This window comes from Apostichopus japonicus, chromosome 23, assembly GCF_037975245.1.
Source record: "Apostichopus japonicus isolate 1M-3 chromosome 23, ASM3797524v1, whole genome shotgun sequence".
In the NCBI taxonomy this organism is placed as follows: Eukaryota; Metazoa; Echinodermata; class Holothuroidea; order Aspidochirotida; family Stichopodidae; genus Apostichopus; species Apostichopus japonicus.
In genome coordinates this window covers 3,157,495-3,174,824 of record NC_092583.1, presented here as the reverse complement: position 1 = coordinate 3,174,824, position 17,330 = coordinate 3,157,495, and the positions used below count along the sequence as shown (strand labels likewise).

Here is a 17,330-nt window from a genome sequence, read left to right as displayed (position 1 = left end):
TTCTCTAAAACCGAAGCCATGGTTTACTAGGTAAAAATGACCCCTCGTGGAATTAGCTTGAAATTTTAGTTTAATTTACATAATCCAGAAATTCTGAATTCAGTGGAATTGATAAAAGGTTTGGTATAAAACTTTAGTAGAGAGAAGTGAATCAGTTTTTGTAGCTTAGGCGCAAAGACGAGGAGTTTGCGGTTCCACAAGAGCGGTTTTGCATGATAGGTTCTACTGTATGGTGTTTCACCACAAACCTATGAGTAACATAAGCACCTTGTAAATTTGCCTTGGAGCACCATGAAACTTCGCGCTCTTAGAAAGGTAAAGGATGTATTTCTCCTCACCCATTGAATTCTCTCCAAAACTCTATTTTCAAATATTTATATATTTTCCCCTGTTTTCCAGATTTTCCAGATCAACGGCTACAAGTCAGAAAAGAGTGTATGAAAGAATCGGATTCTTTAGATCATAGCAGACTTACTCCTTATTCAACAAGCAAAAGTCAATGCAACGTAAAATCAGACGACACATTTTGTGTCGGCTGCTGCGCTGGGGATGACTGTTCGCATTCGACTTGTAACAAGTTTAATATTGTAACGATGAGTTTGTCTATTATTATCAGTGTAATAACTATGCATTGGAGGATATGGGAATAAAACCAAAATTTCTTCCTGGGAATGATGAAAAGAAAACAGAAAATAAACTGGAGAAACGGAATATATTGTTGAACAACGTTATAGATCAACAGTAAGAATTGAAGTAGGATGGAAGAAAGATCCATGTTATGTTACATAATTTGATTACTCCGTCTGCGCATGCTCAATGTCGTGAATACGGAAACATACGCACAACGTCAGAAGGGAATTAAAGTTCTTTCAATATTCAACGGCCCATTTGAAAGTTGCGTCTTTAAAAAGGTTTAGATAACTGACGAACATGGCGAGAGCTTGTCAACTGCGCCACGTGCATGACGTAGTTCCGGGTCATGTCATTCGATACAAACACAATGATCAGTCACGTGACTTTGTATCGCATCTCGTACGTGGGAAAACTGACGGATAAGATTATCTTGTATTAGCTATTATTTATCGTGGACAGATTCTCTTGACCTCAAATCCATCTTTTTTCATCGTTAAAAGTATCAGTGACTTTAGATATATATTCCTCCAATGTTTCATCAATGTTGTAAGTATCTTCATGGACGCCATGCAATCTGAAGGCACCGAAGTGATTCAGTTTTTTGTCTCACCCGAGATGTTTTCGCAGGTGCAGTTTTTCAATCATCACGTGTACATTTCTCTTTGTCTTGAATTATCAGCCGTTTCTTTAAGCTATAATCACAATGTCTTGAAGTAATAAAATCGCCTCTTTGTACTTCTATGCCGGTGAAAAAAATTCCAAAATACATACCTACATCCGGGAACTTTGATTACATCCGGAAACTTTGATTACATCCGGGAACTTTGAAAGAAGAAATGCGATGGACAAATAAAGCTACCTTGACTGTAGAAATTGCATCGTAACCTGGAAACGAAAAAAAGAATGACATTTAGTCTATTATAGACTAGTCAACTTTAAAGTCGTAGAATTTCTTGCATTTGTTAGCAACACATATTAACTGTTACGTTCACAATATTCTGTTTCTTAATTCCGCCTTTATGCGCAGGTAATTTTCATCGATGTTAGTGCGTCACTGGAAGTAATGAATATGACCCAAGTTAATAGCAGACTGGAGGTACATTCAATTATATAAGAAGTTGGCCTACGCCAAGTCTATTTATCAAATGAATTTTTTTGTTGACGGAGCAAAGTACATTATTAATGTATTATAAATAGGATTGTATCAGCATATTATTTCGTAGGGACTTTTTCCTTACGCGTCGCACGATGAGTTTAATGCGTCGCACTTCTGCCTCACGTCAAAGCGTTTAGGCTTATTGACCTTATTCATAGTCTAAAAATATGCCTCAAAATGCAACATTTTAACGTCCCAAATTATTCTTACGGAGGAAGGACCCCCAACCCCCCCCCCCCCTAACATGGGAGTCAGCTTCAACGAACCCTGGATCCACAACCCTCCTTTATAAAATCTTGGATTTTTCCCTGGCCCTTCCATATTGTGTCAATGCCTCTTCCTAAATCAGTCGGGGAGGGAGGGATTACGAATCCACCACCATCCATCCACCCTCCCCCACCCCCACCCCACCCCACCCGCGCCTTTGAAATCATGCGCACGCCACTGAAAACTCAGCAGGTTAAATAGTGTGGAGTGTAAAACAAGGGGAGTAGCACAATAGCAATCTTTGCTTCCACTCAAATCCAAGAACTTTTCCTAAGCAGAAATATCATCAATTCTGATTTCAATTCTATATTTTGACCACTACTGGAATCCACCCAGATCCCTACTCTGGAACCTAACGGTAAAACAATACAAAACATTCTTGACTATTTCAGGCGGAGTGTATAGCCTAGTGGTTAACGCCGGCGTCTCCCAGTCATGAGATCCCCGGTTCGATTCCCCGCCGACAGCAATGTGTGTCGTCTGGCAAGGGTGTTGTTCAATAACAATTTCCTGACATGGACGTTAAATGAATGTGTGCCGAGAGATTGGCTTCGGTCAGCTTGCGAGTCTATAAGCCTCCATGGCTTCTTTCGCGAGTTCCTGCTTGCGGGAAGATCACATATACATACATACATACATACATTTCATCACTTTGTGTATCTCAGTATCTCAATAGTTATTCCCATATAGTGTACGTGGCTTCAATTCAAGCAACCAAACAGGCATATTTCGAGATAACATGGATTAGCAATGATATACTTTCGTTGCTTATATACGGCGTCCATTTTGATCGAGACTGTGTTAATAACTGTACATTCTCTACACTCGGATTTAAAAGGTCAATTAAATATGATTAATAATCATCAATGCTTCCGACACTATAAAGTATAAGAAATAATAAGCTGATATCGATTATACTTGATTTATAAATAACTTCTTCTTTCTTTTTATTATCACGTCATTATTTATTTAGAGCTTAAATTATTTAGAGCTAAAATTTGATACTATACTACAAAATTCATCAAACGTTGTCAAACGGTCTTTACTATATAGATGTACGTTACTTTCAAATTAATCTTGACAAATGAGAAAGTGTTTAAGTAGATAATAATATATCTCAGTGTAGTAATCAATCTGAGGTGAAGCTTTAAAAATGATTTACCTTTGTTCATGACCAATAGTAGAGGGGAGGTGGGGGAAAGGGGGGGTGGCGGCGGGGATGTTGAATAAAGGCGTGGAGGGCGGGGATAAATATCTGTTAAAGGCGAAAGTCACTTGTATACTAATAGAATGTACACGAAAACATTAATTAAGCATGAAGAACACACGCAGATGGTCAAATTTACATGTTTGTATATAGCTGAGATTTACTGCCAACAAAATCAGATGGTGGAGGGCAGGGATGGGAGGCAGGGGTCGGGCTTACCTGATGACGGTTCTTTTTAAGCTATTTTAATTTATTCTTTAGCGTATTTAGGAGTGCAGAGAGGGTAGGGGCTAACGGGAGGGGCTACTGGTTACCCTTTAAGACTGTTGTTGAGCTTTTTGAAAACTTTGAATGTGTTGATGGGAGCGAGGGGGGGGGGGGGGGCGGGGCGATCGCCCGTTGAAAAATGTAGCTGTCTATGAATATGTTAGAACTATCTAACACAATTCATATATGGATATCATTGTAACGTCTCACCCCCAGGGCTAGGGGCGTCGTTTCGTTTCGAGGATCGAAGGGGCGTACTAATCAATACAAGCCCGCCATGAGTAGCATTGCACTTGATCAGAAGCATACATAAATTGGCTGTAAGATGTACCCTCCTCCTTCTATCCCCCCCCCCATCCTTTCCCCGAACTTATCATGTTTCCAGGATAAAGTTTTTGTCCAATAGTATCGTGAATACGATGGAATACGAAGAATTTATTTGTATAGAATAATTTAACTTGTAGGCGACACCATGTATATATATGATTCTTCAACAAGGTGTTCAAATGTTTTTATTCCATACGGGTTAGCTAGCTACTTTATAGAAGAAATCGAAACCGTTTATATAAATTATCATATGTATTGTTATGTTTATGCGTGCATTGACTAGCAACTGTTGTAAAGGCAACATCACACTTTTGCCCACAATATTAATCGATTGGAGGGGCCAATGACCCCCTGCGCCCTAGGATCGACGCCATGCGCCCTAGGATCGACGCCCATGACCCCTAGGATCGACGCCCCTGCCCAGGACGGAAACACATATCAGCTAATGCGCCATGTCGACGGGCCGCCCCTATCCGCTTTGTACAGTAAAATTTTGTATGGAAAGTATATCCAATCCAATGAAAAAGCCATAATAAGACTAAATTTCTCGATAATGCTTTAAAGTAATGATGATGACATCACTTGTGACGAAGTGTATATTGAGTGGATTTGTTTACTTCTCTATCAGGCATAAGATGGAAAAAAAATAGTGGATATTTTTCTGTAAAACTGAAAAATATGTTTTTTGTTGTTGTATTTTGGTCTCTCTTCCAATATTCGTCAGTATACAGCTTGACATGTAATTTCCTCATTTTGTTCACAAATTGATAAAAAAAAATATACAAAAAAAAAAATCGCAAAACTAACATTCCCTTACACCTCATGAAAACGTTCATTCAAATATTAAATATCGCTTTACCTCCCTTTAATTCCGGCAAAATTTAGTAGAATTTTTTTTATTGAATTAAATATGCGGTATTTCAGATAGAATTTTTATGGTACCAATTTTTCATTAGACAATATACTTAAAAAAAAAAAAGTTGTTTTGAGAAGAGTTTAGATTAGCCTAACATGGATGTATTAGTTTTATTTATATAACGCTAGGAGTTTACAAAGTTTACTATAAGCTTATATTCTATCTTACTAAAAGCCTTTAATCTTTCGTTGTTAATATTTATGTAAATAAGTGGAATTTATTGAAGCAGAATACATATTTAGACTATCGTGTGTTTATTGTCACTTAAGTTTGTACGACCTGAGCGTTATATTAAGCTTAGGCTACACGGATATTATATATATATATATATATATATATATATATATATATATATATATATATAATGTAACAGGTTGAATTTTAAAGTATAGGCTCATTAATTCCTGGTTCATTTGAAGCTGCGTTTTGTGTCATTTCACTTTCTCTGCGTGTTATGTATATTGTAATATCATACATATGATGTGCGATAGACGTTTTCATTGGTATTAAGGTTACCGAAAATATTGAACACGTAATTCTCAATTAAAATGGATGAACACCCCCCCCTCCCAAAAAAGGGGAGGGGTTAAAATGTAACTGTGCAAGTCAGCATCATTATGTTATAGTATATTTGAGGATGCGGTCCATCAAACGAGCACTGCTTTACATATTCCATATAGACATGTATCATACTATATCATTTCGTAACGTTACCTAACAGTATAATAAATTGCTTTTCTGTTATAAAAAAATGGGTTAAAGGAGAAATAAACTCTGGGTTTTTGAAGTGTACATGCGGTAGGGGATATTTTTCTGATATCATTTATGAAATTACTAAGCAAAATATAGTTTCCCTGAATTTTACGCAAATTTGATTTTTTTTACCCATTTGAACAACGGCCATTTTGTTAATTTGAGGATTGAGGGCGCTTCAAAAATGACGTAGGCTAGCCACGTCGTAACTTCAAAACAATGAAGCTTTGCATAATAGTTATAGTCTATTCACGCTATGTTCGAGCACCTTGCTTCGCTTATTTCACCGGTTAAAATGCCCAAATGCCAAGCCTTTGGTTGTGTTAACCGAAGAGTGGAAGAGGGAGCAGAAAAAGGAAAAAGATATTTCGTTATTCCAGATGGAATAAAATATCCGGAAAAGAGTGAACTTTCACTGAGGTGTACAGTACCTGTTCGTCATGTTCTCAGCAGCCGTAGGAATAGGATTCTTCTTCTTGTACCTCAAGAAATTTACAAAACAGAGTTCTAAATGAACTGGCTGCAAAAATATCTGGGAGAATTCAGGTCTGTTGGTCAGACATTCTCCTGCGTTCAACAAAGCTTTTTCCGCGAACAATCCATAGCAGCATACCCTTCCCTTGTCGCTTTCCAATGGCGAACAGAGTACACACAGACACCATTCTTCGCAGTGGCTCGCGGAACCGGTATTCGTATCAGCAACGGAATTCGACCCAACATCACCGTGTTGAAAACAATTTAAACACGTTAAAAATCAAATCCTTGAAAAGATCCCAAAATTTATATTTCTACTGATACTCGTTACAATAACAAATTTCACACACTTTTTAAGCATTTTTACAGATCAATAAAGACAAAAGATATTTTTTGATCGATATTTTATTCATTACTATTGTTGAAAGTACAATTCTAATTATTTTAGGGATTGGCAACTATTTTGTCTTGAAATACGCGAAGCGGCTCGCTTTCGTCACGGTACATCCGGGAACTGGCTCAATTCAAACAAAATGGCGCGACACATGAACTCCATTCAAATCGTTTTTTTCACCTCAAAAAAGGGATTTTTATGTTTTTCTTTTGCTTTTACTGGAAAGACCATCTGTCAAAACGTAAGAATGGATGCAAAAAAAACTAGGGTTTATTTCTCCTTTAAAATTCCCCACACACACACACATTCCCCCTTGGGTACACCTTCCTGAAACTATACCATCTTACAACAAGGGAATGTGTTTTGGTAAATGGTTAACTCCTTCAATATGTTATACAAATTTATAATATCTTGCTTGGAAAAATTTCGTACTTAGAGATACATTACAAGTTATGATAGGTGTATACGCAAGTTATGACATGTTTAAACATCCTTTCGCTATGTATTTTACAAATCATTTGGAGATTTGACAGTCTGCGTATTTGATGATGTTAACTGCGCATGCTCTGTGAGTTTTCTGATGTACGTATACCATGTTTATTTATAGACAATACAACATTTTACTTATCACATGAGGGTTTCATTGTACTTTCTAAAATGTCATCTTATAAACAGCTAAATGTAAGATATTAAGTTTATCCACTTGCCATACACCAGATTCACTGAATATGCATAGTGGAACTTCTCGTTATAGTAATCTAACAATTTATTGGCCCATTTGTCCTAACACTCCCTCCCCCCCCCCCACACCGTGGTGGCAGCTAGCATCACGGTACTTGCAAAGTTAGCCACCATGACCTAGTTGATTTCAAGCTGGAAGAGGTGGATGTTTATCATCGTACTCCCCATCCCATGAATGTGCCAGCTGTCTTTGCGAAATTTGCCTGTTTCATTAAACGAATTTCTAGAACGAAATCCACCTGAATTTTTACACCAACTTTATTATTTTCTTTTAATGATTTTATACTCTTAAATATCCAAACATATAAAAAATAATACGTAATAAAATATGCAAACATTTCAAGAATTCACCCGACTAGAATCTATTTTAGGGTGTTCCACTCACCCCCCACCCCCCACCCCCCGCCCGACAAGGGTAAACTTTTCGGTGGATGATATATTCTTCAAATTGTAGGTATGTACCAAGAAAAAAATATATATATAAGCATATCTTGTCACCCACAAGGGGGCAAGTAATTAGTATAAGTTGTCATCAGGTTATGAAACATCTTCCCCGACTAATGTAAACAATGTAATCTTATGAACAACAAGGGGGTCCATGAATGAATTTACATCAATTTACATATGTTTTGTTAACATTGTAGAAGGGAGCAAAAAGGTCCGACATTCCTTTCGATTTTTGAGTTGACCAATTGGTCAGTAGTAGTAGTAGTAGTTGTAGTAGTAGTAGCAGTAGTAGTAGCAGTAGTAGTAGTAGTAGTAGTAGTAGTAGTAGTAGTAGTAGTAGTAGTAGTAGCAGTAGTTTATTGCATATATCGTGGCCCAAAGGCCAAAAAGTAACGGGGGGAATAAAAAATAAAACAGTAACTCAATAACACTAAAGGTAGAAGAACAAAAGACACACAAATAAATAATAAATAAAGACAACCTACAAAATTACAAGGAAAATTCAGTAGTACTACCACCCCCCCCCCCACCCCCCACCTTGATAAGATGCTAAATAATACGACTAACCAGGTACAAACACACCAAAATCAATCGTTTATAAGTCTATACGCTAGAAAGGTATTGCACTATTTCCGTACCTGTTCCTGCAATACTTAATTTCCTGGTAGGGTGTGGGGTTTCTTAAGGACATGCCGTGCGTGTTATGGGTAGCAAGGAACAGCTCGGCATATCTATCGAACTTAGTACATCCTATGGCCAAATTGGAAGCAAGTTCAACTCGCCTATTTGCCAGCGCCTGGAGACCGGTGAGTTCCAAGGCTTTGGTGTACGAGTTGTAGTTGGCACTTATAATGTTACGACACGCTCGTTTCCATGGATACACTTCAGACGGTTGGCCTGAACAGCAGTAATGTCACACAGGAGTAGCATAATCCACAACAGGGCGAACATAAGCTTTATAAACTGACACCAAAGTCAGTATGTTTAACTAGATAGTCCAGTCAATTTTCTTTCCCTACGCAGAAGCCCCCACCTACACAGAAGACCCCCCTACGCAGAAGCCCCCCCCCCCTCCTTAAAACTGTAACTGATATCGAAAAGTGTATAACTTATTCTTGCTTAACGCGATTTATTTATACTATTAAAAAAAAATGCTAATACATTTCTAAACTGTACTACCATATCATGCTTCAAAGCATTCGTATTGACGGTTTAAACAGTTCCTAACCTTTATCTGGTAGAAACATAATATTCATACTGTTGATACTGTCACTACGAGTGCTTTGGAAGCAAGGAAAGTACGGTATAGAAGAAGAAAAATCGTCCCAACTGGGTGATCGTATAACAAGCGAAACTTGTTTCTGCCAGATAAAAGATCTGTTTTAATGACGTCATAATAGATAACCCATACCTAACACTCTTCCAGTGGGAATGTAGGAGACATGTGGAATTTATGAAAATCCGGAAAAAGCCCATATATTATTGTCGTAAACACGAGACGAACGTATGTGAATCATGGCCATATATGCAATGTTCTCGAAAGTTCGACCGCTTCTTTACCAGGTAAGATCGGAAGGGATGTCAAGGTGGCGTTATCCTTTGTATGCAAATAGATTGAATCACGAGTTTTGCTCCATCGTTTTATTGCACTAAGGTAGCCTCTAAAAGACATGCTCACATTTGATATGAATTGTTGTCCCATGCTTTTTCATGGAACCTTGAAAACTCCATTCAATGAACGAAAAAGGAATATGCACGAATCTTCATTTACGGATCAATGGGAAGTGCCAAGGAAGGGTGCGCGTGTGTATGGGGGGGGGGGTAGGAAGGGGAAATGTGGGTGACGGTAATGGAACTAAGGAAGAGAGTTTGAGTAAGGTAAACAAAGAACTTAAATTGTCATGTGTACCGTTTCAGCTGTGAATAGACACGCAGTTTTTTGGCTTGTAAAAGAACAACTATTCTCTTGTCATTCGATATTGTTACACAACGCGTTAGCAATATATGTTTATAATTATATTAATATATATATAAATATATATATATATAATATAATATAATATAATCACATTTATGGGAAATCAAGGCTTCCGTACAATCTCAGTTGCTCTTATCCGTTCGGATTAAACTTAACTTGCCCTACGCTCTTTGCCCTAACCGTGCTTAACAAAGATAAAACTCCCAGGTGGGTTCAATCCAGCGCCAACTGTTAGACAGTAACAAACAAACATTTTCGGCAAACATCGACATTTCTGGTGAGTTTTATATCATTATTTCTTTACCAGTTTTTCAAGTACGAAATTTATATTCATAACCGTAGACAAAACTTGTTGGGCGTCGTTCAACTGAATATTTGTTGAACTGTTTTATTACAAATAACACAAAATGGATTTTAATGAATGGCTTAGATCAGGTTAAAAGGCTGGTCGATATACGTGGCCCTTTTCATATTGTACGTAAATAACTATAATGTACTTTCCTACACAGGTGTAAGGCAGTGTGCATAGGGTAAATCTGAAAATATTCGACGCAGACACGTTCATCACGTTAAGTTTTAGGCATAGAAAAGCTTTAATTTCGTGTGAATGTCTGACTACCCTTACGTCACTGTATAGCTATTTTCATTGATTGGTTATATCCAGAGTACAAACAGTCGATTAATAATGCAATATGGATATTTTTTCATTCTTTTTCTTATTCTTCTTCTCGGAAACACACTAAATAGTCTTGCCTCGGTGGTAGGCTAAGCCCTATACTACCTTCACGTGGAGAACAACTTCATATCCAAAAATACGTTTGAAAACTGATTCCACTTACCAACGTCGTGGTTTCAAAGAAATAGCAGATTCGTGTTGTTCATTTCCTCTGTGTGGTGAATCGCCAGAATTTTGTCATCATTTCAATCAGATTTTGAAAAGTGTACAAACAGGCTTTTGATATTACTGAAAACGTAAAGTTTCGTTTAATCTTTAGTGTAGAGGTATTATATGTTAACATACGACCGTTTCCACTGCTATCACAGAGTCACGGAATTAGCATTTCTGAAATAACTCCCATTGTTTTGATTCCTTAGCTTGGAATATCTCTGCTTCAGCTAGTAATCTGCTTGGCTCGTATGCCTGTTTCTAAATCTGTCTATTTAAGTTGGTAAGTGGTTTGTTCAATCATATGCTTCCACGTAACTCACCACAAATTTCTACCCCCTGCCGATATTAGGGTGATCTGGGGTAGGGGGGTGGGTCAAACAAACAGAAATAGAGAATAAACAAACGAAAGTGGCTTTGTTGTATATCTTGCTCAGACTTCCATTTTGATCTATTTCTAACAGATTGCAAACATGATCCGGGTATTTATACTTCTCATGACCGTTGGTGCGGTTCTGGGGACTTACATCATTCAGGGAAATACTGCCCCTACACTGACGAGGGTGAACACCGGCCCCAAGCCATGCCAAACCATACCCCAGTGGGAAGGACGCGCCAGTGAATGGAATCATATTACAGAGAGTAATAACAGATACATAATCAGTTTTGATGGTGTTGGACTGAGAAAGCGAGTACTTAAAGAAGCAAAGTCTTTCATGCCAGGCGAAAGGTAAAAGTTTCATATTTTCATAACTTTCGAACGCCATTTTTGCACTTAAAAATAAGTATTTTCAGGAGACAGACAATCTGACCTCGTGTCGCAAGTACTAGTGACAGACGGTGTGTGACACTTAATGTAGTATTTGTAGGTGACAAGGTGACATTTAGGTGGCTTACATATTGACACATATTTCGATTTTCTCTGGTAAGTGTTCGAGACAGGGAGCCGCTTAATGTGACAGGCAATTGTCAAACTTTGAGGTGACACACTTATGTGACCCTGTGTGTTAAGGTCTGGAAACAGACGATATCACACTGAAAGGTATGTGCTGAAGGTAGACCATTGTGACATTTAAATATATATATTTCATGTTACACACAATGTGACAGACAACTGTGACACTGAAAGCTATGCTCATGTGATGCACAATGTGACCTTTGGTGGTAATGTCTGGCGACAGACGATGTCGCACTGAAAGGTATGTGTAGAACGTAGACCATTGTGACATTTAAATGTATATTTCAGGTCACACACAATGTGACAGACAACTGTGACACTGAAAGCTATGCTAATGTGATGCACAATGTGACCTTTGGCGGTAAGGTCTGGCAACAGACGATGTCACACTTGAATCAGGATACTTGTAGAAGGTAGACAACTGTGAAATTTAAATGTTTATTTTAAGTTCACACACAATGTGACAGGCAACTGTGACACTGAAAGCTATGCTCATGTGATACCAATTTGACCTTGTGCCGTTAAGTCTGGCAGCAGACGATGTCACACTTGCATAAAGGTACTTTGTAGAAGGTAAACAACTGTGACACTTTATAAATGTATGTTCAACAGACTGACATTGTGACAATGCGTGGTTGGTTCTGGTAACAGAATGTCACCCTTAGGATACATCTATGCTCAGATGATAGATAATATAACAAAAGAAAACATCCTACGCTTTTAGATTTCTTAAGAAATCTTAGCAGAAAAACATTGATCCATTATAGCTTGACCATTCTCCTCTATTGTGAACTCCTTGGTTCTATACTTTGTGACTTTTTACTACACAGTGCAGAACTTTTCTGTCTACATGCAATCTCACCACCCCTCCCCCTCCCTCCGCCTAAAGACTGTATCATTCATGTTATAAATGGCACCGTAATACTGTTCTCTGTATTTTTAACTTATAACGTTGTCTTTTCTACACAGACAGTATAATTACATAATGGAATTTAAGACGAACACGCTCTACACAATCAACCTAAATTTGAACACATGTACCGTGACTAACCTAACACAACCATGGCAGAACCACACCATCCCGACAGACGCCACTCTGGAAGATGAGTACGAATTGGGTGCTCCTGGGTCCGGCTTCAGGGTCAGAGAGTGGTCAGACCGTCTCCCAGCTAGAAGAGGTATAAGGTTGATTATTTCAAAGGGAAATACGAGAACTACGTCATCGATTTCGCAACTGATAATGATAACGGTTTCCTTTATTGAATCCCCCCCCCCCCCCCTCTTACTCCCATCAAACATGTAGCTCGTGTTACCTGAAGCAGTGACATCAACTAAACAATAATAGTGATATCAGAGTTCGAATCAGATTGTAGTCAACAGTTTTTTGCTCATTTGAACTTTTTTTTTTTATATAATTGCCCAGTCAGTTTTCTGTTGCTCATTTACCTACACATTTATGATACTTTATTTATTTTCTTACAAACTTAGTAAGAATATTTTGATATAGTTTTTTTTTTAGAGCCAACACTTTTTCATTATCCGGTCTGATAATCCAGTGCATCTCCAGTTTCGGTTTTTAACCTTATTTGTGAGCGATGCAGATTACATTTTAAATAATTCCTTGGTCGATTCTGTTTTCTTCTCAGCTGAGAGTTGGATCGGAATTTTCACCATAGCAGGATGTTGGCCAATCGTCGAGATCTTCACAGACGATGACCCACAAAACCCTGTTTCCTTGACAACAAGGTTTTTTGACCTCACGCCTGGCATTGCAAACATGTCCGTCTTTGACCCACCGGAGATCTGCAAAAGCCAGACGGTTCACCCCGAACCAGAGTTTGAACCGGAACCAGAATTTGAACCGGAACTGGAATTTGATCCTCCAATCACTAATCAGAACTTTAACGTAACGATTGACGATGATAAGGATTCTGGTCCAGTTAACAGTTTCTTCAAAAAGGGGTGGAACTATTTTAAGTCATTGTTTTAAGTGATGGATATTCATTTAACATGAATAATAGAATGCGACGTCTTAACCTAATTTGCTTATCTTATAAAACGTTCTGCTAGGCAGTTATATTTCTTCATGTGACGAAAATTAAAACTTCAAGGGCAAATACACGCAACATTTTTTTTAGAAGTGTTTTAATTATTAATATGACATGACAACTATACCAAAACGCTACTGAGTTCTGTTCGTGTCTTCAGACAATGGTGTAGTGCAGTGTTTAGGAGCAACAGCTACAAAAAAAAAAAAAAAAAAAAAAAAAAACTCAGGCAGCAAAATTGTACCAATGCAAATAATAGTATAAAAGATACATTCTTGAAATCAATAGTACTAGCAACTGGTAGCGGCGAGGTTGCTAAGGGGCAAAGGGGGTAGGGTGGTAGAGGTTCGCACGGTAACTGACGATGCAACTTTTGGCGCGCAAAAACTTTTCTATATTGCAATAACTCCGAAATCTTAAATCAGATTTTAACCAAACTTGGTATACAGTTGTTGGTTAATAGCTGCTACACAGCCTAGGCCAAATTTCATAGGAACCATCTGGGCCTCAAAACACCCGGGCCCATTTTTGCGCTGGATCGGCCCAAATTTTATTTCCACCTCAAGGGAAACATTCTTTGGGCTCGAATTTGTGGGGCCCAATATATTTTGGACCATTTGATCTCATAGTTTTTGAACATTGCAATAACTCTAAAACCTTAAGTCGGATTGTAGCCAAACTTGTAATAAAGTGGTTGGTTAATAGCTGGTACATGTGGGCATAAATATTATGATATTGGGTAATGACATTCAACACTTAAATATTCCACTAAGCAAGGAATCAGTTTGCCCGTTAGCCTCTTATTGTCTTTGAAATGAAATGTGAAGATGAATGAATTAAAATTAACAATTACGCATGCACATCATGCTATGGGCAACGCAACATACGCATAATATTGATAGCTAATTCTGCATACTCTTAAGGTAAAGTAAGCGCGTTATATGTTACAAAAGTTCTAAATTTTGTCGACAGCCTAAAAAAAAAATCACAACAAATATGAGCCAATAAATCAAATTACCAAAAATCAATGTTTCAGTGTTTGTGTTTTATCTTGCGGATCTTTTACCAGCTTGCAGGTATGTGTTATATTTCCATATAGAGACGATTCAAATCCGCCCGACTCTTCTCCAAAATATCATCTTTTAGATATGCTTATCAAGTTGGATTTGCTTGTTTGAAACTTGGAGGAAAACTCTAGGAAATTTAAGGACACGTAAAAATTGGGCCTTCAAACAGTAGTGTAGGAAATATGTTTACATGGGTAATAAAATAGTTTTGTTTACAAGTGAAGAAAAAGTTGAACGCCCGTTGCTAGATACCAGCACCGTCATGGTACGGAATATTGAAGGTACCATGAAAGGGTCAACATTCCAGCTTAACAGATAGGGCGAAGCTATTAACTACTAGTAACAAAAATTAGTCGACTCCCCCCCCCCCCCACACACACACACACAAAAAAAGTTAAAAATGTGGTTAACCGGTTCAATTTGACGGTTAAGGTTAGTTTGTTGTGTTATTGTAAAACCTGAAAAAGTTTGCTTGCCCCAATCTGGATTTTTTCCTACGGATGACCATGACAATCACCTCCCCCCACCCCCCTCCCACAGTCCTGCCCTTCAACACCAATATGATAAGTAGACTAATAAAGGGACTAGTTGCCACAAAACAAAGTACCGTGCTGAGTGTTAGAGTGCTTGAGTCCAACAGGCAAGGGAGTAACTTTTAATAATGTACACCCGAATAGCCATGACTGTATCAACGGCGTCACTAACACGTTTGCCCTTTGTAGGGTGTAGGGTTTGGAGGGTTGAGTAGGGAAATCAACATAACATGTTGAAATGTTTGTTGGCCTTACAAAATCTAACGCCATGGCATCATATTATATCTTCCTTCAATTTCTCTCGGGGAACAACAGAATACGTCCTTATTTGATATTGCTTATTGTAGAGTGTGCATTCAATGTTGTTCAATTCTTGAAGCTGAAACAGTTGAAAGGAAGGGAGAAAACTGTAAATGAAGGTAAAAACAAAATAAGTGCGTGTTTTATTACACTGTTTGTTTGTATTTAATCTCCATTCAATTGTAACCACATATTGGAAATTATTTTCAAAAATAAAACATTCTTTAAACATCCCGGGCATGTTGACAACAATAATTTTTGTTGTAATCGAAAAACAAAAACATCCCAGAGAGAGAGAGAGCGGACAGTTGAATGTCACTCTCTTAGGATGGCATCATAACTAACATTCATGACTCAACATTAGTTACCTTCACCGCAAATAGTCTGAACATTATGAACAAAGCAGCCCCTACCCCCCCAATCCTCCCAAATTCACCTGGACCAACTGATAACATAAAAGACTTATGAACAAAGCAGCCCCTACCCCCCCCCCCCACCCAATCCTCCCAAATTCACCTGGACCAACTGATAACATAAAAGACTTAGCCTTTACCATCCAGTGGCTTGTAGGAACTCCAATACATTGGGGGGGGGGGCAATTCAATTGTAAAATTTGCTTGCCCCAATCTGGATTTATTTCCTACGGACGGCTATGACAATCTTCTCCCCTAACCCCCACCCCCCCCCCCCAAAAAAAAATTATTGGATTTGTCACCTCCCATCACTGCAACAATCCCACACAATGTCCATTGCGCTTATGCGTCGACCTATGCGTCGACCTATGCGCTTGTTCGTAGACTTAAACACCAAAATACAAACCATTCCCTATTCATATGTAGTAAAATTTAGATTACAGAGAGGGGTCGAATGTAATAGTTGTAAGATGGTCGATGATCTGTACCTGTCTGCTGTTAAAGTATAAGTATTCGGGTAAGACGGAAACATAAATGTAATGTTTTTGTAAATGTAAATTGACCATCCCGTATGGAACTCCCATCGTTATTATCGAACAGGAAGCAAGGAAAAACAGAAGTTACTTTTCATTACAAATGAGAATTTAGAAACAGGAAATTTGAGGACGAGCAACTTACTGGAAAAAAAACTTATGGGACAGTGCGAGAGATATGGGGGAAGGCAGAGAGAGAGGTATATAAACAGCAACAGAGAAGAGATCGAGAGAAAGGGGGAAAAGAGACATCCAATGAACCAAAAAAACAAGTCTATTTTACGTTCAACTGCCACAAAGAAAAAACGAGGTATATAAGAAATAACGAGGTACATAAGTAAAGAAAAAACAGAGGGTGGAGAGATAGGGAAGTGCTATTAACTCCTATCTTCATTTAAGAGTACCCTGTTCATGTGATTTACTTTCTCTCCGCGCCCCCCTCGCCCTCCCCCCTTTCTCTCTTTTCTTTTGTTGGATCAGCTTTGTACAAGCTTTGCTTTCCTCAGATTCTCCAGACTTTTATTACGTCATTATTTGTCGAGAAGACACTGGAATTGGAAAGTGAAATTCACGAAACGAAACAGGTAATAGGAGACTAGCTTATTGTACTTGCTATGTTGTTTGCACAGCTGACAAATGATAGTTCAAAGCGTTAGGGAGAACAGAGGGCTATGGGGTACGGCGTGGTCGGGGAAGGGGTGATTCCGTTTCTCTTAACATCAAATCTTTGGTTTTATTCAGTCGCAAGTCGAACTACTTAAATGTATTCTTGAATGGATTGACGATCTTTAGACACGTCCGATGTCTTCATTTTTGTGTGTTTTCTACAAAAATATAAGCTTTTACATTAAATTCAACTATCTCTATATGATAGACTGGAGGAAAAAATACTAGGGATTTATTGCAAATAACCAGAACAGACACAAAATAAAGGAATTATTAGCAATGCCTCCGAACTGAGTGGTGTTAAAACGAAACAAGATTCAGTCACTTTACTGACCTTAAATTTAAATGGATCATCTTTTGTGTCAT

General features: G+C 38.1%; 2 protein-coding genes across 2 annotated transcripts in view; both read left to right on the top strand.

The window, feature by feature from the left end:
- LOC139964838 (uncharacterized) overlaps positions 1-7,026 on the top strand; it is a 39,128-nt gene extending 32,102 nt beyond the window's left edge. The window contains exon 5 of the mRNA XM_071966854.1: positions 400-7,026. Within this exon, the coding sequence (XP_071822955.1) occupies positions 400-650 (251 nt within the window). The 3' untranslated portion in view covers positions 651-7,026. The remainder of the gene's footprint in view (positions 1-399) is intronic.
- Positions 7,027-9,678: 2,652 nt separating this feature from the next.
- Positions 9,679-14,480, top strand: LOC139964836 (mammalian ependymin-related protein 1-like). Its single transcript, XM_071966853.1, has 4 exons — positions 9,679-9,837; positions 10,911-11,176; positions 12,374-12,582; positions 13,051-14,480. The coding sequence occupies exons 2-4, from the start codon at positions 10,920-10,922 to the stop codon at positions 13,392-13,394; spliced, it is 810 nt and encodes a 269-aa protein (XP_071822954.1). The 5' UTR covers positions 9,679-9,837; positions 10,911-10,919; the 3' UTR covers positions 13,395-14,480.
- Positions 14,481-17,330: the final 2,850 nt, after the last annotated feature.

Excerpts from the sequence above, each read along its gene's own strand:
- LOC139964836 (XM_071966853.1), top strand. The coding sequence starts at position 10,920 with ATGATCCGGGTATTTATACTTCTCATGACCGTTGGTGCGGTTCTGGGG. Across the intron at positions 11,177-12,373 it reads TCTTTCATGCCAGGCGAAAG|ACAGTATAATTACATAATGG; the intron begins GTAAAAGTTTCA and ends TTTTCTACACAG. Across the intron at positions 12,583-13,050 it reads CCGTCTCCCAGCTAGAAGAG|CTGAGAGTTGGATCGGAATT; the intron begins GTATAAGGTTGA and ends TTTTCTTCTCAG.